The 18164-nt window shown below is 45.7% G+C and overlaps 1 protein-coding gene across 1 annotated transcript; it reads left to right on the top strand.

Annotated features, from left to right (window-relative positions):
* The first annotated feature begins 2503 nt into the window (after window positions 1–2503).
* CLDN1 (claudin 1) lies at window positions 2504–13864 on the top strand. The gene is made up of 4 exons (XM_062582445.1): window positions 2504–2810; window positions 10240–10404; window positions 10880–10964; window positions 11409–13864. The coding sequence occupies exons 1-4, from the start codon at window positions 2588–2590 to the stop codon at window positions 11569–11571; spliced, it is 636 nt and encodes a 211-aa protein (XP_062438429.1). The 5' UTR covers window positions 2504–2587; the 3' UTR covers window positions 11572–13864.
* The last annotated feature ends 4300 nt before the right edge of the window (window positions 13865–18164 follow it).

Here is an 18164-nt window from a genome sequence, read left to right as displayed (position 1 = left end):
CACAGTCTCACCCAAGGGTGCCACCAGGATATACCTCAAGGCCAGCTTTTTCCAGGGCCAGAGTGGGCCTGAGTTAGAGTCCTTCCCAGAAACAGCAGCATGGACAGAATACTACATCATGGAGCTCGTGTGTACATGCATGTTACATACATCTCCTGTTCTCAAGCCTGTTCTTGATCTCACAGCACAGCCTCCCTGCCAGTTCAAGCACAGTCAGATCTCTGCCACCCAGGGCTCCTCCCCTTGTTTTCCTAGAAGGTTCAATAGGAAATCCAAGTCCTTCCCACACAAACAGCTCTGTTGCCCCTCCTGGCTGCTCATGACCTGCAGCCAAAGGATCTAAGCGTCTTTGAGACTTGCACACCTGGAGCCAGATTTAGAGCTATCTCAAGCTTCAGGAGTCACCAAGGAGCTGCCTGCTAATCTGGGGGCAGCGTGAGGGTCAGGAGCAGAGATGAGTCATTTTGGTGGGCTGAAGCACCTGGGAACACTGTTTGCTCCTTCATAGATGGACATTATTGGACAAACATGATTACTCAGACATCAATGGTCAAATCCAGATAATCCTAACCTTGCTCTCCTTGGGTTAAAATGGGTTTTTGACATCTCTCCTTATCAGACAGGGAAGGGTTTTTCTCCAGGATCAACCCCAATGGCCAGCACCACCCTGTTTTTTCTGCTCTTTGTATAGTAACCTTAACAAATATGGACCGTGATGCATCTATTTCATCTCTGCTTTTCCAGAGAAAACTTTGCATCTTTTCTCTTCTTAGCCTCCCAAACCTGTAAAATTTGGCCACACAGATAACAAGTAAGATAATGCATCTACAGATGCAGCCTCATAGTTAGCCAATATCTTTACATGTAAGTGAGAAAGGACATACATTCACCAAGGACATAACTGCAAACATTTGCTACCATGTAACTAGCAATTGATCTCTTCATAGATGCCCAGAAGCTGGGGACCAGCAGCTGCAAGCGTTTTCAGAGCAAACTAGACTTGCTTTGTCTCTCTCAATGTGGATAAATCGCAGCTGATTTTCTCTCCTTTGACACCCACTCCCATCATTGCGCAGTACTGGTCAGGTAATCACAAGTCTGTTTGCATGTTTGCAAATCTCAGGAAGCAGCTCCAGTAAAATCCCCTAAGTCATCAGAATGCAGTAAACCACAGTGTCAAAACAATACAATCCCATCCCCACCTCCAGCAAGGCCTTTATCAGTAATTACCGCCTGTTTATCTCAGAGCCTGGAATTACACCAGACATCCACTAAATGTCCCCTCCATCCAGTCTGTGGTGAAGGAAGGCAGCACCACCCATGCCATGCCATGTGCTTCCTGGACCCTCTGATGGAGACAGTATTTCCTTGCTCCAGCTCTTCTGTGTCCAGATCTGTCAATATTCAAATATTTTCACATAGAAGAAAGGGAAACCGTAATAACAGGACAACTGCATGACTGAAAAGGAGGACAGTTCTCTTCCTGGTCTGTAACCAGCCCTCTTTTTCAATAAACCTTGGCAAGTCATTTGGCTCACCGAAGTATCCAAAAAGCTAAATCTCTTCTTTAACTGAGAACCAGTAATGCAAAGAAGTGCAGCACATGGTCCTTATTAAAATGATAGATTCAAAGTTTGGATTAAGGGTCCTGGAAGCATTTGTAGATGGATGATCAGTGTTTACTCAGTGGCTTCTTTGAAAGCCCTTTAAAAATGATAATGATTTGCCATTACTTCTCTCTTGTGTCCTTCACAGTAGTTTATACCCATGCGTGCTGCATGTCTGAGAAGCTGGGCAGGGAGTCTTCCAGGTGGGAAAGGTTCCCTGCTGCAGCCCTGTGATGGGGAACGCCTCCCCTCCTGCCCCGCACAAGCGGGACTGCCACAATACGCTCTCTGCTTTCCCTATCTGCTCCACTGGCACACGCAATGTGTCTGTTCCAAAAAGGCCTGTTTACAGCTCTGGCTGTTAAAGGATGGCTCCAGGCAGCAAGACCCAAGGAACATGATTTTGGGTCCCTGCTCTCAGGACCCTTGGCCCTGGAAGTGAGGAGACTCCTGAGCACAATCAGAGGTGCCAAAGAGTCCAGGGGTAAAGATGGGGCGGCAGGTACAAAGGCTGTGGCGAGTCCCATGAACCGTTTCCCCACGGCACTGCTGGGAAGGGTGGGCTGCAGGGTGCTGGGGGTACGAGCAAAACCCTGAAGGATGGGGGCCCCCCTACACTGCCGGGGTGGGGGGAGGAGCGGGGAATATTTTCCTGCCTTTCTCCCCGCCCCTCGGCCCAACGCCGCAGCCGCCAGCGCCAGCAGCCCCGCGAAGAAGTGGGAGGACCGCAGCCCCCGGGGTCCCCGGGGTGCCCGGCCCCGCCGCACCGCGGGGGCGGCCCGGCCCCGGCCCGGCCCGGCCCGTCGGGGGAGCTCCGCAGGGCGGGGGGGGGGGGCGCTAGGGGGCGCCCTTTGCCCGGCCTTAAAAGGGTCGCGGGGAGGTGCGCGGCCGCCACTGCGCTGCGCGGAGTCGGCCGCGCTGTCCCGCTCGCTCCGCATCGCCCCTTCGCAGCCCCCGCCGCGGCCCCGACCCGTGCAGCCATGGCCAGCGGGGGCCTGCAGCTCCTGGGTTTCGTGCTGGCCTTCCTGGGCTGGATTGGCATCATCATCAGCACGGCCATGCCCCAGTGGAAGATGGCATCCTACGCGGGGGACAACATCGTGACGGCCCAGGCGCTCTACGAAGGGCTCTGGATGTCGTGCGCCATGCAGAGCACGGGGCAGATCCAGTGCAAGGTGTACGACTCGCTTCTCAAGCTGGAGAGTAAGTCAGGGCAAGGGGAAGGGGTGCCCGTCCCATCCGGGTCACCCCGGTGTCCATCGCGGCTCGGGTTGGGGATGCCCGTCCCCTCGGGGCTGGTCGTGGAAGGGCTGCTACTGTCCGTCCTGTTGGAGTCGGGGCGCTGGTCCCGTCACTCCTCTGCCGATCCTAGCGGAGCTCAGTGTGCAGGGTTTGCGAGCTGGTCCTGTCGGAGACCCCACCGTCCCTGATGTCGGTCCCGTCGGGCCTGAGCGACCTGGGGAGCCGTCGGGCAGCCTGGTATGCCGCGGCTGCTGCGGGTGACCTGGGACCCGGTTCTGCAAAGCGACAGGACAGCAGCGGTGGCTGTCACTCTCCAGTGAAACCTTTGCAGAGAGTCATATCCTGTCCCTAGCGCTGTTAAGTGAAGCGCTGTAACTGCAAGTAAGAGGTTGTCTTTATTGTAGAAATTTAGTCAGGGACTGTCTTTGGGTATGGATCAGCAGTAAAGCGAAGTTCATAGAACAGTGGTGAAACTTTGGGCTATGTTTGCGTCTTGCTTCTGTTGTGAGTAGATCACTCTTTCCCTTTTGGAGCCTTTCAGTAAAGGGTTGGCAGGTGAGCTGGATTCTAGCCCAGATAAGGACAGTCTATAGTTCTTAGGCAGATCATTCCTTGATGGTAATCCATGAGTCTTTATCTCAGCCTAGGATGGTAAAACTGTGTCTTGCATGTAAGAACTGCCACTTGCCCTGCTGGGATATCACTCTGGGAGCTCACTCTTGAGCTGAAGCCCTAGTAAAGCTTGCTTGTATCTTGTCTGTCTGCTTTTCCACACTGCTCCTCTGGTGCACTCTCACAAGCTCTGAGAGTGCTGGAGCTGTTTTTCAGACTATGGCTTACCTTGACACTCAAATTTTCTTTTTTTTCTTAAACAACAAAGTCAAAAATACCCTTTAGGGTATTTAGGGTATCCCAAAACTTCTCCTTTCATCCTAGGTTTGGTGAGACTACACCAGTGAAGTTAGCATGTCCTGGGACTTTATCTTTCTCCAGCTGTAATTAATAAAAGAATAATTGCCACCTTGGTCACCTTCTCTTTCCCAAAGGAATGAGCATGCCATTTCCTGTATACTGTAGAAAAGGACCTTTGGGAGTATCTCCAAGATAGATTGCCACCATCCCTTCCTGTGTGTCATGCTAGCAAAGCTGGACACCCTGAGCCCCACCTTCCTTGCTATTCTACATCGGCCACACTCCTGCTCCCCTGCCTTGAACACCTATAGGTCCTGCAGCTGGTGGAGGTGCAAATTACTCCCTTCGGGTGTGTGGTGCAGTCATTTAGCACTCACAGAGCACAGGGCTGTCGGTAATCGGGGTTGGGCTAAGCACACAGGTGTTTGGAGTAATTATGTATAAGCTCAGCTTCAAACCTTTTATCTCTGCATTGGGGAGCGGGTGGGAGGATACCGTAGAGCTGAGGAATCTCCAGCACCCCATGGATCACTTGCAAAAGGTAAACTTGCCTGAGGGGCTCTGGCTGTAGCCTATTGTTGTGTAAATTAAACATGCCTGCAGAATCAAATGCAAAGCTTTACTGGGCAGATTCCTAAAAACCTGACAAAAGGCCTCCAGACCTGTCCATTCATCTCTAAGGACTAAATAACAGCTGCTCCCCTCACCTTTGTTCTGCAAACAGGCTCTTCAAGGCCACGGGGGAGCTGTGAAGTGCCAGGGACCTATATCCAGCCATTATAAGGCATATTTGCCTGAAAATTCTCTGGAAGTCCAAGAAACATGAGTATCACTGGAGATGTTTTCTTTTTTTGGGAAGTCAGTAAGGCATGGCTAAAAAATATCCTGATACTGCAGCTTCCTCAAGTTGTGCCCTTCCTGCTCAAAAGCAGGGCACATCTACTGACATAGTCTCTTTTCTGCTGGCTTTCCCTGGCATGCTTCAGGGCCCTGTGGACAGCTGGAGGCTTGGGCAATGCAAACCAGCAGTGCTGTTTTGGTTAGAAGTTTGAAGTGTGTGTGGGGGGGGGGAAACAAGCTCATGTACTTCAGCAGCCACACCCTGGGACTGATGCAGCTGTGCAGTAAGGAGAGCTCTCCTTTATGTCACAGGGAAGGCAGCACATCTATGTGGGCAGAAAAACTTCTAAGCAGCCATGCTTTCCCTGCCAAGGCTGTGCATGCTCTGAGTGCTTGGGGATGCACAGCTGGGCCTTGTGCAGTGATGGGAGAGGCTTAGATCCTGCAGTTATCTTTTGTCTCTGTAGAAGGGACTGAGGGTCCTCACACCTACAGTAGTTTAAGGTCATGGGAATGATGGAAAGTTTGCCAGCAAGCTTTTGGATGTCTGGTAGCTACTGCTATTCGTCTAGATGTCCATGTTTGGCTACTTTGACTGATGCTGCACACTAGAGATCGTGTGTGTGTGTTTGTGTTTTTTTTTCTTTTTTCTTTTTTTTTTTGCATAAGTTGACATGTGCTGCTAGTGACTGAGAGGCCTCCAGCTTCTAGCATGGCCACATTGCTGGAGTGCACCCACACTGGCATTTTTCCAGCAGCTGTATTCTGCTTGTGTGAATCTGGGATGTGCTCCTGTTCAGGCAATAGAAAGGCTGCATTTTACTGGCTTACATGAAAAGTTGTGTATGGCTGCATACAGACATAAGAGGTGCAAAAGCCACCCTTGTAATAAGGCTTTGTTGTACTGCCTCAGTGCTGCTTTTGTAGCCTTCTGACATCCACTGTGGAGCTAGCTTAGCTTTATGCTCTAAAGTCATGGGACATAGACAAGACTGGAGGCACAGTCTCTGAAAGTCCTCATTGAGCCACTCTTCTGTTCAAAATGGAGGTTGTTCTGGGTCCAGTCTAGGCTGTTTCAACTGAAGATCCTCATTGCCCTGTTTGGTGTTTGAGAGAGATTCTGTGCTTGAGACAAGCTGAGACTCATCTACCACTTTACCAAACCTAGTGCCTTCACAATGAGCCTTTGTGCCCCAGCCCGGAAAATAAACACTGGTTTGGATGCCCTCTGGGTTGAACAGTATCATTCAAATGTGAAATCTTCCCTCCTACATCTTTACCACTCTGGCTGAGCCTGTTTCAGGAGCTGGGGGAAGGGGGACAGGGAGATGGGGAAGGTTCATCATTGGGTTACTGTGGTGTGTTTTTTTTTTTTTTTTTTTTTTTTTTTTTTTTTTTTCCTCCTGTGATGCTGGGGGAGTTGGAGTTGAGCTTTAAGCTAGCAGGAGGGACAAATGTGTCCTAATTGTTTGTCACCACGTTCAGATCTGGAATAAACAGGTAGAACCAGATAGTATCTGTGCTTTCATGTGGGTTAAGACTTGATTTGCTCCCACGTTTCTCAATCTCCATTCCTTCCTCCTGAAACTGAGTTATATGAACACTGTCTCATTTGTGCCGTGCTTTCTCAAGGTAGAGGGTACCTGGAATGCCACTGAGGCTGTTCCTGTTTAGGTGCCAGATTGCCTCTGTAGAGGGGACTGGAGTCTGTTGCAATCCACAGGCATTATTACTCTGCAAGCAGCTTCTCCTAAGCAGCTTTGTTGAAGTGTTACTATGTGTTACTAAGACCCTTGGTAAGGGAATTTCCAGGCTTCGTGGGAAAATAGGCTGCCTAGATCTCCTCTGCCCAAGTCTCTGGAAATGGTGGTAATGCTTGTTTTGTTTTACAATGCAGGCTTTCTCTAGTGCCATTTCCGAGTGATTGCAGGGGGGCATCAGGTTTTATTTTTCTCTCCCTTTGGGACAGGCAGAGTAGAAGGCCATTCTCACTTGCAGTCTCTGGTATTGGACACACCCTGAGTTTTAGAGTCATCCCATTCCAGCAAGCAGCAGGGCCTTTCTTGTCTACTTCCTGCCTGGGTGCTCTATATGGTTTTCTGGCTTCTGGGGAGATGCTTTGAAGGAGTCCAGGCTGGAATATCCAAGGGTGTGCAGGGTCCCTGCAAGGGCTGGTAAATGGGTCAAAAGCCTTCAAGTCACTAGTAAGCTTCTGGACCCAGCCAGTGTGAGTGTAGAGCACAACAGATCTTTACTGACCCCTGAATTTGTTACTACTTGCTCAAATCCTTGTTGCATTTCCTGCCTTGAAAAGAAATTTTTATATGCTAGCTAGGCAGAGCTGCAGGACCTCAAATCTAGCTTGTTTGAGGAGGTTCAGCTTTCATGAATTTGGAGTGGGAAGGCTTTGAAGACTGTTAACTGCTCTTGTAGGTGGGCTGTGCAGCATGCTTTCTACACTGCAGCAGTGCCTGTAACTTCTGGGGAAGCTCCACTGGCAGGGATTAGAGGGAGTAGCATAGCACCTATGTTTCACCTGTATTCTGCCATTATTTTGCTGTATGGAGGCCCACAGGAGGTGAGGGAGAAGTCCATGTGAAAATATGCAGAGTAAACAAGAAATCTCCATCAGAATCTGTGTTGAGCTATTATGATAACTTTGCGTCATAAACAGGTGTTACAAAAATCCCATGGCACTTCCCCAAAAGCTTTTATATAGCATAGATGATATAAACAGGCTAAATAAGGGATTGTGATGACAGAAAAATAACCTTTCAACTTTTGCTAGTAAAGTCCTTTATTAAAATTACAATCTATGCCAGATGATAGTTGTGGGAAGGAAAGATTTTTTTTTTTTTTTTTTTACCTATGGTTCAGATAAGTGTGAATCATGTAGTCTAAGTCAAAGCTGGCTGTTAGGTGTTTTTTAAGATTAGCTTCACTATGTGAAATAAGTGAGGGCTTTTGTCATTTTTTATGGGCTTATATAAACTGCTTTATAATGGCCTGAGGAGTTCACATGTATGTATTAACTTCTCAGTAAACAGTTTGAAGATTCTGTCCTTCTAGTACTTACTGCTTTCTTGCTAATAGGTATTTTCAGGATAGGTTTATAATTACTGATCAACAATAAAAAGACTTCGCTTCTGAGTAAATAGCGGTTTGCATTGATAAAACACTGTTGCCATCTGACAACTGTCGGGCGCGCAGCAAGTTTGTCTACTCCTGTGCAGGACTTTTGTCCTCTCCTGGTGTTTGAGGCTGCCCCGGCTTTTTGTCATGGGAGGTCACAATACCTGTTATGTTTGAGCCTGTTGCAGCAGCAAGGAATGCAGGGGAAATCCCGTTTCTCTCTGTAGTGATAGATGTTATAAAAGGCAAATTGCTGTGTATTTCTGCCCGTTGTTGCTAGTCCATCCTGTTGAGCAGCTTAAGGTAATTCCGCATGTCACTATCTCTTGGAATTTTTAAAGCACTAGCAAATGCCTGTGTGAACAACAGAACTAATAATAAACTAGTTTTCTCGGACTCTGGATGTGTAGCTTCCACTGGCAACACAGCTGGTAATGTGTACATAACTGATCACTTGTATGATAATTAACCACAGTCACTGTACTACAAACATTGCAAAAGTGATAGGAAGACAAAAGTCTTCTAAGAGCCTACCTGAACACATGGAGGGTGCCCGGCTAATGCACTGGTATCTGCCCTGAAACATCTTAAAATAAAGGGAGAGTTTGTTCTGCAAACACTACAACCTGATTTACTGTCCCACTGTGCTGGTTTCTTAAATGCCTCTGTCTCCTGCCATGGAGTGGGGAGGCTTGAAGATCCTAGGGCTGAGGAGCACTTGATCTTCCCCTGTCCCTCCCCCCGGCACCACTGGCCCTGCTGCTGGACTTGAGTGGCCCTGGAAGATGCTCAGTCTCCATTTCATATCTGCTACTCAGATGCTTATTTTTGTTCCAACTGTTCTGCAAAGCTTTTGTGGGGTGCAGCCAGTTAACTAAAACCTGAAGATATACAAGTATTAAGTTCTGTATCACCTCAGTCTGTTTTCTGAAGCCATATAAACTTTCATGCATTCTTCTTTGTTTATAATTTGTTCATTGTCCCTAGTTTGAAGATGTGAGGCCTCTATTCCTTACTATATTTAGTTATCTAGTAGTTTGAGATTGCATTCTGTTAGTTTGATCCTTTTGGAAGAATTCTTTCAAAATCTTCCTTAATATAGATTATTTTTTCTGCAGCAAAACTAAGCCAGACTTGCTATAGATTTGATGAAACAGACTTGGTACCTCTACAGAAAATGTTCTTTCTCATGCAAAGTATCGACTAGTGTTTAGCCACTAGTCTCTCTAGGGCTGCTGCTGTGATATAGAACTCAGTCTTAAATGTATGACAGATGAATTGGTTTTCTGCATGGCATCTCATCAGCTGAAGCTGCTCTAAAATTTCATATAACTAAGTTACTAAATAAAGTTATTTTATGTTCAATATCTGACACTGGAGATGTCATTTGCTAACTTGAGATTTGTATTGGGATTTCACTGTTGTGATCTATACTAAAATGAAAAATGGCATCATAAGTGGTTTTCAGCAATCAATGATGCAACAAATGTTTAACACCTGGGTACATCCTCCCCCCTTTAAAGGAAGTGAGAGGAAAAGCCATTTAACCAAGCTAATTGTGGGATTTCTTTCTCAAGAAAGACAAGCCTCTTAGGAAAGCAAGTCATTTCCTATTGCTCTGTGCTCTGAACTTGGCTTTATTGTGTTGTTTTTCACTGATTTCATAATATACTTTCAGACCAATTAAATTTTGCTTGTTGAGAGGCAGAGACAGACTTACCTAAAGCAGAATTCAAAGTTGATGGGCTTCCTGCCTCAGCTGCTGTACACTCCTAGGACCCTGTGTTCCTCTGAACATATAGCCCAATTTGTTCCTGGATCTTCTCAGGACTGTGTTTTAAAATGCATGCTGTTCCAACAAGCCTGATTTACCAGGCAGTAAAGATCAGCCTCTTTCACTATGAGCCTAGCAAGCCAAACGTTTCAGGCAAAAACTATTTTCACTTGGTTGGAAAAAAATCACTATCTGTCACAATTGCAATTTTATACCTTCTAGAACCAAAGTGTAGGATATTAGAGCAAAAATAATTTTAATACTGAAGTATCTAAAACATAGGCTTTGGAAGTGTTGAGCAATAAAGGGGCCTTGCTGACTGCTGTAGGACTATTCATATGTATGGCACTATTCATATTTAAACATAGGTCTAAAGGCTTTGTCAAGGGTCAGCCTAAATCTGAATACTACTTTGATTAACAGATACCCTTCCAATTGGAATTCAAATGACCAGGGAACAAAAGCTGTCTGAGGGCAATTCTCTGGTCATTTCCTGCAAAAAGCTGCATGCCCTTGTTTGCCTGCCATGCACTTAGAGATTGAGATTTCTCTGATCCTCATGCATGACAACCTCAGAGTTTAAAGCTAAAAAGGAATGTCTTAACTGCATCCTGAATAGCACAGGGCAGAGTGTTTGGATGTATGACTTCATTAGTGAATACAAACTTGAGCTTCTATTTGTGTCTTCAAGCTTTTTCTCTTCATGGTAACTCAAATCCTAATGTGTTTTAGGCAGTCTGCAGGCCACTCGGGCATTGATGGTGGCTGCAATTCTCTTGGGCCTTGTTGCTGTATTTGTTGCTGTGACTGGTATGAAATGCATGAAGTGCATGGAAGAGGACCAAGTGAAAAAGATGCGTATGGCTGTCTTTGGCGGAGTGATTTTCATCATTGCAGGTTGGTAACATACAGATGTGTTTAATTTTAAATGTGCCAATTCTGAATGGCAGATAGACATCGGGTGTGCTCCAGGAGCATTCTGGGCTGGGAGCTCCTTGGAAGGCAGACACCAGCTGTTGGCTCTCCAAAGCACCAGACAGGTTTCTTGGCTGTAGCATTATTTCCTGTATGAGGGGGCTCCATGCCACCAATCTCTTATCAGCAGACCTGAGCTGACCCATACACCTTGCTCAGTAAAAGGCTACCAGAATTATTGCATTGATGTGACTTGAATGTAGGTGGCCTTAAATCCCTGTATTTCTTTCCCATTTGGGTCTAAGCATCAGCTGAGATCTTTCCAAGGTGGTAGCACCAGCTTGGCATTGGTCCAGATGCTTGTTCTGTGACATTTATCTTTTGTAGTGATTTTTTTGTTGTTGATTCATTTTCTTAAACAGTAAGAGATGATGTGATGTCTTTTTGCCTCATGCAGGAATGGCAGCACTGGTGGCCACATCGTGGTATGGCAATAGAGTGGCTCGGGCCTTCTATGACCCTTTCACCCCTGTCAACACCAGGTACTGCCCCATTTTACATAATACATAGACATCTCATAAAATTTGACATGTAGAGCATGACAGATGTTCACAGGGCATAGTTATGATCAACAGTGGCTTAAATCACTTTCCTAAACTACCTGGGCTGGCTTTCCTACTGGGTAGAAGGGGTATTGTGACCAGATTTCATCACCCTGTGACTCTTGCACCGCCAGCATCACCAAGGCTTAAAGCAGCATAACTGCAGCAGACCTAGTTTATGTGACTTCTAACTTTTTTTCCGCTAAATGTCTTGGGCTTTTTTTTTAAGGTCTCTGTCACTCTAAACTGCAAGCCTTGTAGGAAACTGCTTCTATAAAGTCTTCAGCCCCCTTGTGCATCACATGAACGTGCTAACACAGGCAATGCCTGTAATCCAGAGGCACTACCTGCAGTATTTATTTTCTTCCTTGTTTTTCCCTACAGATTTGAATTTGGATCAGCCCTCTTCATTGGCTGGGCAGCTGCTTCGCTGGCAATGCTGGGAGGAGCCTTCCTCTGCTGCTCCTGCCCCCGGAGAGAAACCTCCTATCCACCCACCCGAGGCTATCCAAAAAATGCCCCCTCCACAGGGAAGGATTACGTATAATGAAATGATGAAGAGGAGCCACCAACACTGATAGTGAAGAATCCTCTGGAGAGGACGCTACAATGCTACTGTCCTGAACAGAGCTCAGACTTTCCAAGTTCTGCCTTCCTCTTTTCCACCAAATGTGTATATTTTTGTATCCTCTTTGCTACTGGACATAACTTCTCCTTTCTCTCCCAGCCCATGGAGGAAGGCTAGCCTAGGTTCATGAGTATTGCCGCTGGAAAGATGAAGCCTCTGAGCTTGGGTTAACTTCAGTATTTGGGAGTAAAAGGGAAAATGATACTGTTTTTAGATGGATGTTGGTGCTTTTTTAGTGTTTTTTTTTTTAATTAGATGGTAACAATTCAGTCTCGATACCCATTAAGGTAGAGCCCATTGTCATGTGTGTAGAAGTTAAAAATATATATACGCAAAGTGATAAAGGCAGTGCTAAGGGGAAACAATTTTAGGGCAAAGACTTCCCATACAGGAATGCTTGAAGAGATTCTACAGTTCTTTTGTACTTTCATTGGCACCCTCTTCACCTTCCTCTGCATAGATTGGCAAGATGAAGGGTTAGACAAAATGTGCAACTGTCCATGTACATGCTGTTCACCAGCAGAAGATGCAGTGTAATGTGACTCGGTTCAGTCCCATGTCACTCTGAGGTCTAGTAAATTGATCATATCTGCCAGAGACTGTGAGATGGTGAACTCCTAAAGCAACTGCAGGTTTCCATAGTGTCAGGGAAGAGCTAGTGAAAATCAATTCCTTTCAGATTTCAGTGCATGGTTCTCAGTGGGGCTATCATTGCCATCCCTTAGAGATGCTGAGTGTTGCAAGTGACTTTCTGATAGTCTAACTCTTAATCTTGGAGCTTGAACTTTTATTCCTTTGTGTAATGAGGTACCTCTAACAAACTCTCCTCTTGAAATCATTCACTTCTCTAGAATATCAGCTCATTTTTTCTACCTCTGTTTTTGGCCATTTTTTCACATTTATGATCTCTTCTGAAACCATCCATTCAGCCCTTTCTCCATGTGTGTGTTCTGGTGCTCCTCCTCCTCTGGTGCTCCCTATGTTCTGGAGATGGCCAGGACTCCCCCAGCCGTTCAGTCCCAGGCCTGTGTCCTGCTGTAACCTGGAGGGATTAAGAAATGCCTCATTTATTACATGAGCACTTTCCACATGGAGCACAGTGACAGACATGTTTTACTGCTACATACAGTTCCCTGTTCAATCTGCTGTTGTTCTTCTATCTCAGACTTGCCTTGTAACCACTTAACCTCTGCCTTTTCCCTCCCTCACACATACCAGATCTATTAACTTAGCTCCTCTTGGTTGTTCATGCATTTAAACCTAAGACTAGCTTCTGGATTGACTTTCATGTTTCTGCCCTCTCAAGTCTGCAGTTCTTTCTAATTTGGAATGTTATGAATTGCTGATTTTGGTTTGCCTTATGCAGTTAAATGTTAAACCAAACAGTGCACTGCCAACCCTTGATGTTTCTCCAAGGATACCTCACATACTGCTATTTGATTCTGTTCTCTTAAGCATTTTCAGTGATGAGATATAAAGGCATATTATAAGAAAACTGACTCAAAGGTTAGAGCATTTTCTTTTTAATCAAAGCTCAAAGAGGAAGAAACATATCACTTTCAAAATAAAGCCATCATTGCATATAAAGTCATATCTGAAAAATGCAGTTAATAAAAGGTTTCCACCCCTTCCTCTGAAAAACCCTGTTTTCAATGTTGTAATAAACTGAGTGAGGTTGGCTAGAGTTTAAATCTCATACTCCTAGAAGGATGGTGTCAGCTCTCCAAAGCTCAGACTTCCTGTTCCTGAGGAAGGAAGATGGTTGCTTCTAACCAGGCTTATAATTGTGTATATGTTCAGAGGCATTGGACTTACTGATTTCCTTCTGCAGATAGCTCAGCCCAAGGCTCTCCCTATGTACAACCGTGGCGTCAGTGGTTTAAGCCTTGTACCTTTGTGTGACCTCTTGCTGTAACATGAATCAAATTTACTAAAAGAAACCAACCAAAGTATCTGCTTTTGGCTTGAGTTGACGGTGGCCTGTATGTGGAGATGGCTCATGTAGCTTCCATTTCTCCAATGGGAGTTGCCTGTGCACAGTGGCTGCCTTGTGTGACCTCATTTTGGTGGCAGCTTGGGTCATCTCAGACAGCTGCTGAGGTCTGTGCTTTTATATTTGCATTAACCCTGAGCCAGGGAGCAGATGCTTGTATTAGGAACTTGTATGAAGTGTTTAAACAGTTTCAATAAATTGACTTTTTTTTAGAGAAAATTTGACTTATTTCACTTTTGTTTTGAGTAGAACTTGGATGGTGTGTACAGAAGAGGAGCATGGCCTGGGCTCTTGGGTGTCTGCCTGCCAGGATTGAGCTTGCTATGCTATGTGTATCTCTGCAGCAGATGTAGGCGGGGACAGCTCTTCTGCAGTGAGTCAGGCAGTTGTGGCCTCTGGCACAAACTCGCCTAGTAATCATCAGCTAGGATTGCAGCCTAGGAACCAGAAGCCTTGTTCCTTTTTCACAAGGCATGCCACACCCCGAGTTGAGCAGGGAGACAGCAGATCTGTTCCCTAACAGTGGGAGTGCAAACTGCAGGAATGGGGATGGGACAGGGCGTGGAGCTGCGGCGCTCCTTGCGGAGATGCTCCGTTTCATTGGTGCCTTGTATTTGGCAACCTTGTCTAGGAAAGAGGAGCAAACTGTTCTTTTAAAGATGTTTGTTTTGTTTGGGATTTTTTTTCGAGTTCTATGTACTTCATTGCCTTTTATAGGCTAACAGGATCATGAAGAGGAGCGTTTGGAGGTGCTGGGAAGATATCTTGTACTCCAAAGCCCCTTTTGGAGTATGTCATGCTTATCTTGGCTATGGTAGCAAGCACAAGCAGTCATCAGGTGCAAACTTTTGCAGCCTAAGTAAAGAATGGCTCCCAGCTAGTACTAGTCTTTTGTGATCTCTACTGCTACCTCCCCCAGAGAAGCAATGATCTAGCCCCCTTTCTTCTGCTTGCCCTGGAAACCTTTTTCTGTTCACACAGGGCTTTGGTGTTCCCCTTTTGTGCTTCAAGTACACGTGATAAGAGGCAAACTTTGTGTTAAAAACTTTCTTATAGTCAGTCAAGAAGCTGCCTGTGTACTCTTGTTTTCCGAGGGCTATTTGCTTTTTGCTACAAATGAAAGGAATAGAGCTAATTAGGGTCATGTAAAGCTGGCAGAGCAAAACAGCCAGACATGTGGTTGGCTGAGTGAGCTTGCACTGCCTGGAGCAGACTGGTTGCCTGGCATTGTTTGGGGTCTACAGTCATTATTATTTTAACCTGTCAATTAGTCAAGGATTTCCATTGAGATTAATTCTTTCCCATGTTTTAATTCTCCCTCTCTCTCCCTCCAAGGACTTTTGCAAATTCTGATCTGAAGTTTCCTATTGCAGAAGTGAGATCCTAGGCAGAATAAAAGTAATAATCTCACCTATAAAATGAACAGTAGGACTTTGTTTCTATCAGAAGTAGGGCACTGAGTAATGTGTACCTGTTTGAAACGGCAGTGCAGAGGACGGAGCCAAAGGCTGACCAATTTATTCACTATACTTCCAGTTTAACAAAGCTCGCAACCAAACCTTCATCTCAACAGGGCTTGTGGGTTGCTAGCAGGATGACTGGGGAAGCCAAGGGTAAGGGTGTTCAGTTTGTGAATGAATATGATCCCATGTGCGTTGCAATCGTAATTTCAGTCCTACTGGAGATAAGGTACATCATCTCTTCTCTTACTAGCTGGGGATAAAGATGAGTATTTGGAGGACCTTGAAATTTCAAAAGCTTTCCTCTGTCCTTGGTTTAGTTGGGACAGCTCTTGCTTTCCTCACCTGCTTAGGAGGGCTCTTCCACTGTCTTTCACAGTCATGCAATTTTACTTGCCCATATTTTCTCTATCTCTTTTGCCACTTCATTGTAGGTTTTGTGGAAAAGGGGAGTGACTTGAATTGAAAGTTAGTGGAGAGTTTCCATTTGGATTTCAAGCCTTGCGTGTCACTATGAGATGCCTGCTGCTATAAACATCTTGAGAAGAAATGATGGCATTTGTCTGTGCAGACAATGGGAACTTTGACTGCTTCTTGGCATCTTCCTCCACATGCTATTTATTATTCACATAGTGCCAGAGTTGTGTACATCACGCACGGAACTTCACTGTCAGTGGGAATTACATGTTCCTTTGTATTGGTTAGATACCATTTCAAAAAGGGAAGAGACCTGGAGATGTTTTGGGGGATAGCACCAGCATCCTAAGATTTCTTGGCTTCTGCAACTTGATCATTTTAAGAAATTGTGCTAAAGTTTTTGAAGCCAGTGTCTGACTTGCACATAAGTTTCTTAGAATAAATCTACCTTTGTCTTCTGTGCTGCTCTAAGCATAAATATAGTGTGCTACAGCACTGAAAACTCTGACAGTGGAAGTCCCAGAAATAACCAGTAGAGCTGGTGACAGCTTCTGATGAGAAATGTTTATGAAATATAGAAGCTCACACTCATTTTGATATGACACAAGCAGAAATAACAGCATCACAGAGGAAGTGAATATGATGCAGAACTTCTGCTTAAGAGTAAAACCCAGAAATGCCACTATCTTCCTGAAGATGCACAAAGTTAACTGATTCACAAATCTAGATGAGGAATCAGACTAAGAAAGAGAGACTTGCTCAGAGACTCATTTTTTTGAGCATGGACACATGCAGAATAACTCTTAAGGCAACTAGTGAATTGATAATAATGTAAAATAGGCTCATTTCAGGCTCAGTGCTTTGGCAAAGGGCATCTAAAAGATGCCAACAGTAGAAGCAGCTTTTTCCCATGTCTGACATCAATGTCCACCTGACCAGGCAGCTCACAGAGCTGGATATGTTAGCACAGCGACAGGACTGTAGTCAAATCCTGCAATACAAGATTTCTGAAGTAGCCAAACAGTCCAGCCAGCAAGCAGTATCCACCTGTCCATACAAGCCATTAGGATCTCTCCTCTGCAATGTTTCCTGCCCACCACATGGCTTAGTGCCAGCTGAATATCAGAGGAAACTGCTGGTGCCATCCAGAGCAGAGGGTTACCCGCAGCTAAGATTTCCCCTTTCCTTGCCCACAAGAATGGCAGTTTGGAAAGGGGAAATAGAAGAAGGCAGACCTTGCCATCTGAGGAATTCTGACCTCTTTAGCTGCATCCTCAGAGGGAGCTTATCACTGCCTGTGGCTGCATTGCTGTCTCCTATTCTTGACGCTTTTTCATTCCTCTCTCTCTCAAACTGCATACAGTCCATATTGCTTAGATTCCATCTATGAGGGCTATGCTTCTCACAAAGTTATCTTAAACTTTCCATGAGCTGCACTGCTCTACTCAGGTCAAAAATCTCCTTCCCAGTCACTCCACTTGGATGTCTGTTGTCTCTGTGGCGTTCCCAGAGGGACAGGATTGCTCTTCACAAGCCTGATCTAGTGCACTCATTTTTTCAGATGGGACCATATTTTGCCCCATCAGCCACAGAGCTCACAGCAGCCACCCTGTTCAGCTGGAGCTGTGCATGCAACTGAGCAACTGACACGGACTTTCTAACCTGGCCTGTTGACTGAAACAGAAACAGCTTTGCCAAGATTTCCTCATTATCCCCATGCATTCGTCTCTTTATTCCTCCAACTGCTCAGGCACTTAATTTACTTGGTTGCCACTTCCCTACTTCTAGAAGCTCAGCCTGTGACTAGGAGCTTATTCTTCTATAACACACTGCTTTCAACTCTGTGTGCAGTCCCCTCAGAAATCTTGCACACTGTGGCATCTACCACTGAGCAGAAAGTGAAAAACACTTCTTTGTTGAGCCTCATGTGCTTGATTGGAAAGCATCCCAACTCCTACAGCTTTTCCAGAGAAGCCCTGCCTGGATTCCAAGCATACTGCATCAGGGACATGGTGTATCTAGGGTCTATAATTCTTACAAAGACCTGCCAGAGATCCTGCACCCCCCCACATCCATGGGAGAGTTGGGGTGGTTCTGCTATGCCACCACTGGTGCTGCAGGAGGCCTCCAGCCTGCGGTCCCACCTGTGGCTAGGGGCTGAGCACTGGACAACCCACCCAGCAGGTTTGCCTTTGGAGGCATAGAAACTGGAATCTACTACCATAAGTTCACCAGCCAGGCCCAGGAGCAAGTTGCAGTTCAGAAAATTGAATTCTGATGTTAAGTTCCTGTAAGAAGGCATTTCTACATGCTCCTTTTTTCTCTTGATCCAAATTAGAACCATTTTATTAAAAAACTATTTCTCACTAGATCTCTCCTTTTTAGCTGGCTCCAGCACTGAGCTCTGCTCCTCTCCTACCCTTCTTCTGTAGAGTTGTCCAGATACTCCTCCTTGAGGAAAGACTTTTCTGAAGTCCTTGCATCACCAAATCCCTCTGACTATACCAGGCTACTCCTGACAGGAGCTACATTGTGTGAGCCAGGGGCATATTCTGAGGTATTGCACAAGTCCTGCTCTTACATTGCTGTATCTGCACTTCGCCTACCATATCACAAAATGCCATACCTGTGAAAGGTACATC

This window comes from Rhea pennata, chromosome 9, assembly GCF_028389875.1.
Source record: "Rhea pennata isolate bPtePen1 chromosome 9, bPtePen1.pri, whole genome shotgun sequence".
Classification (NCBI taxonomy): Eukaryota; Metazoa; Chordata; class Aves; order Rheiformes; family Rheidae; genus Rhea; species Rhea pennata.
Note: the sequence above shows the minus strand (reverse complement) of the source record. Positions and strands in the feature narration are given on the sequence as shown.

What these genes read in the sequence shown, in the direction of transcription:
- CLDN1 (XM_062582445.1), top strand. Translation starts at nt 2,588, where the DNA reads ATGGCCAGCGGGGGCCTGCAGCTCCTGGGTTTCGTGCTGGCCTTCCTG. An exon ending in CTCGCTTCTCAAGCTGGAGA is followed by an intron (nt 2,811 to 10,239) that starts GTAAGTCAGGGC and finishes AATGTGTTTTAG; the next exon opens with GCAGTCTGCAGGCCACTCGG. An exon ending in TTCACCCCTGTCAACACCAG is followed by an intron (nt 10,965 to 11,408) that starts GTACTGCCCCAT and finishes TTTTCCCTACAG; the next exon opens with ATTTGAATTTGGATCAGCCC.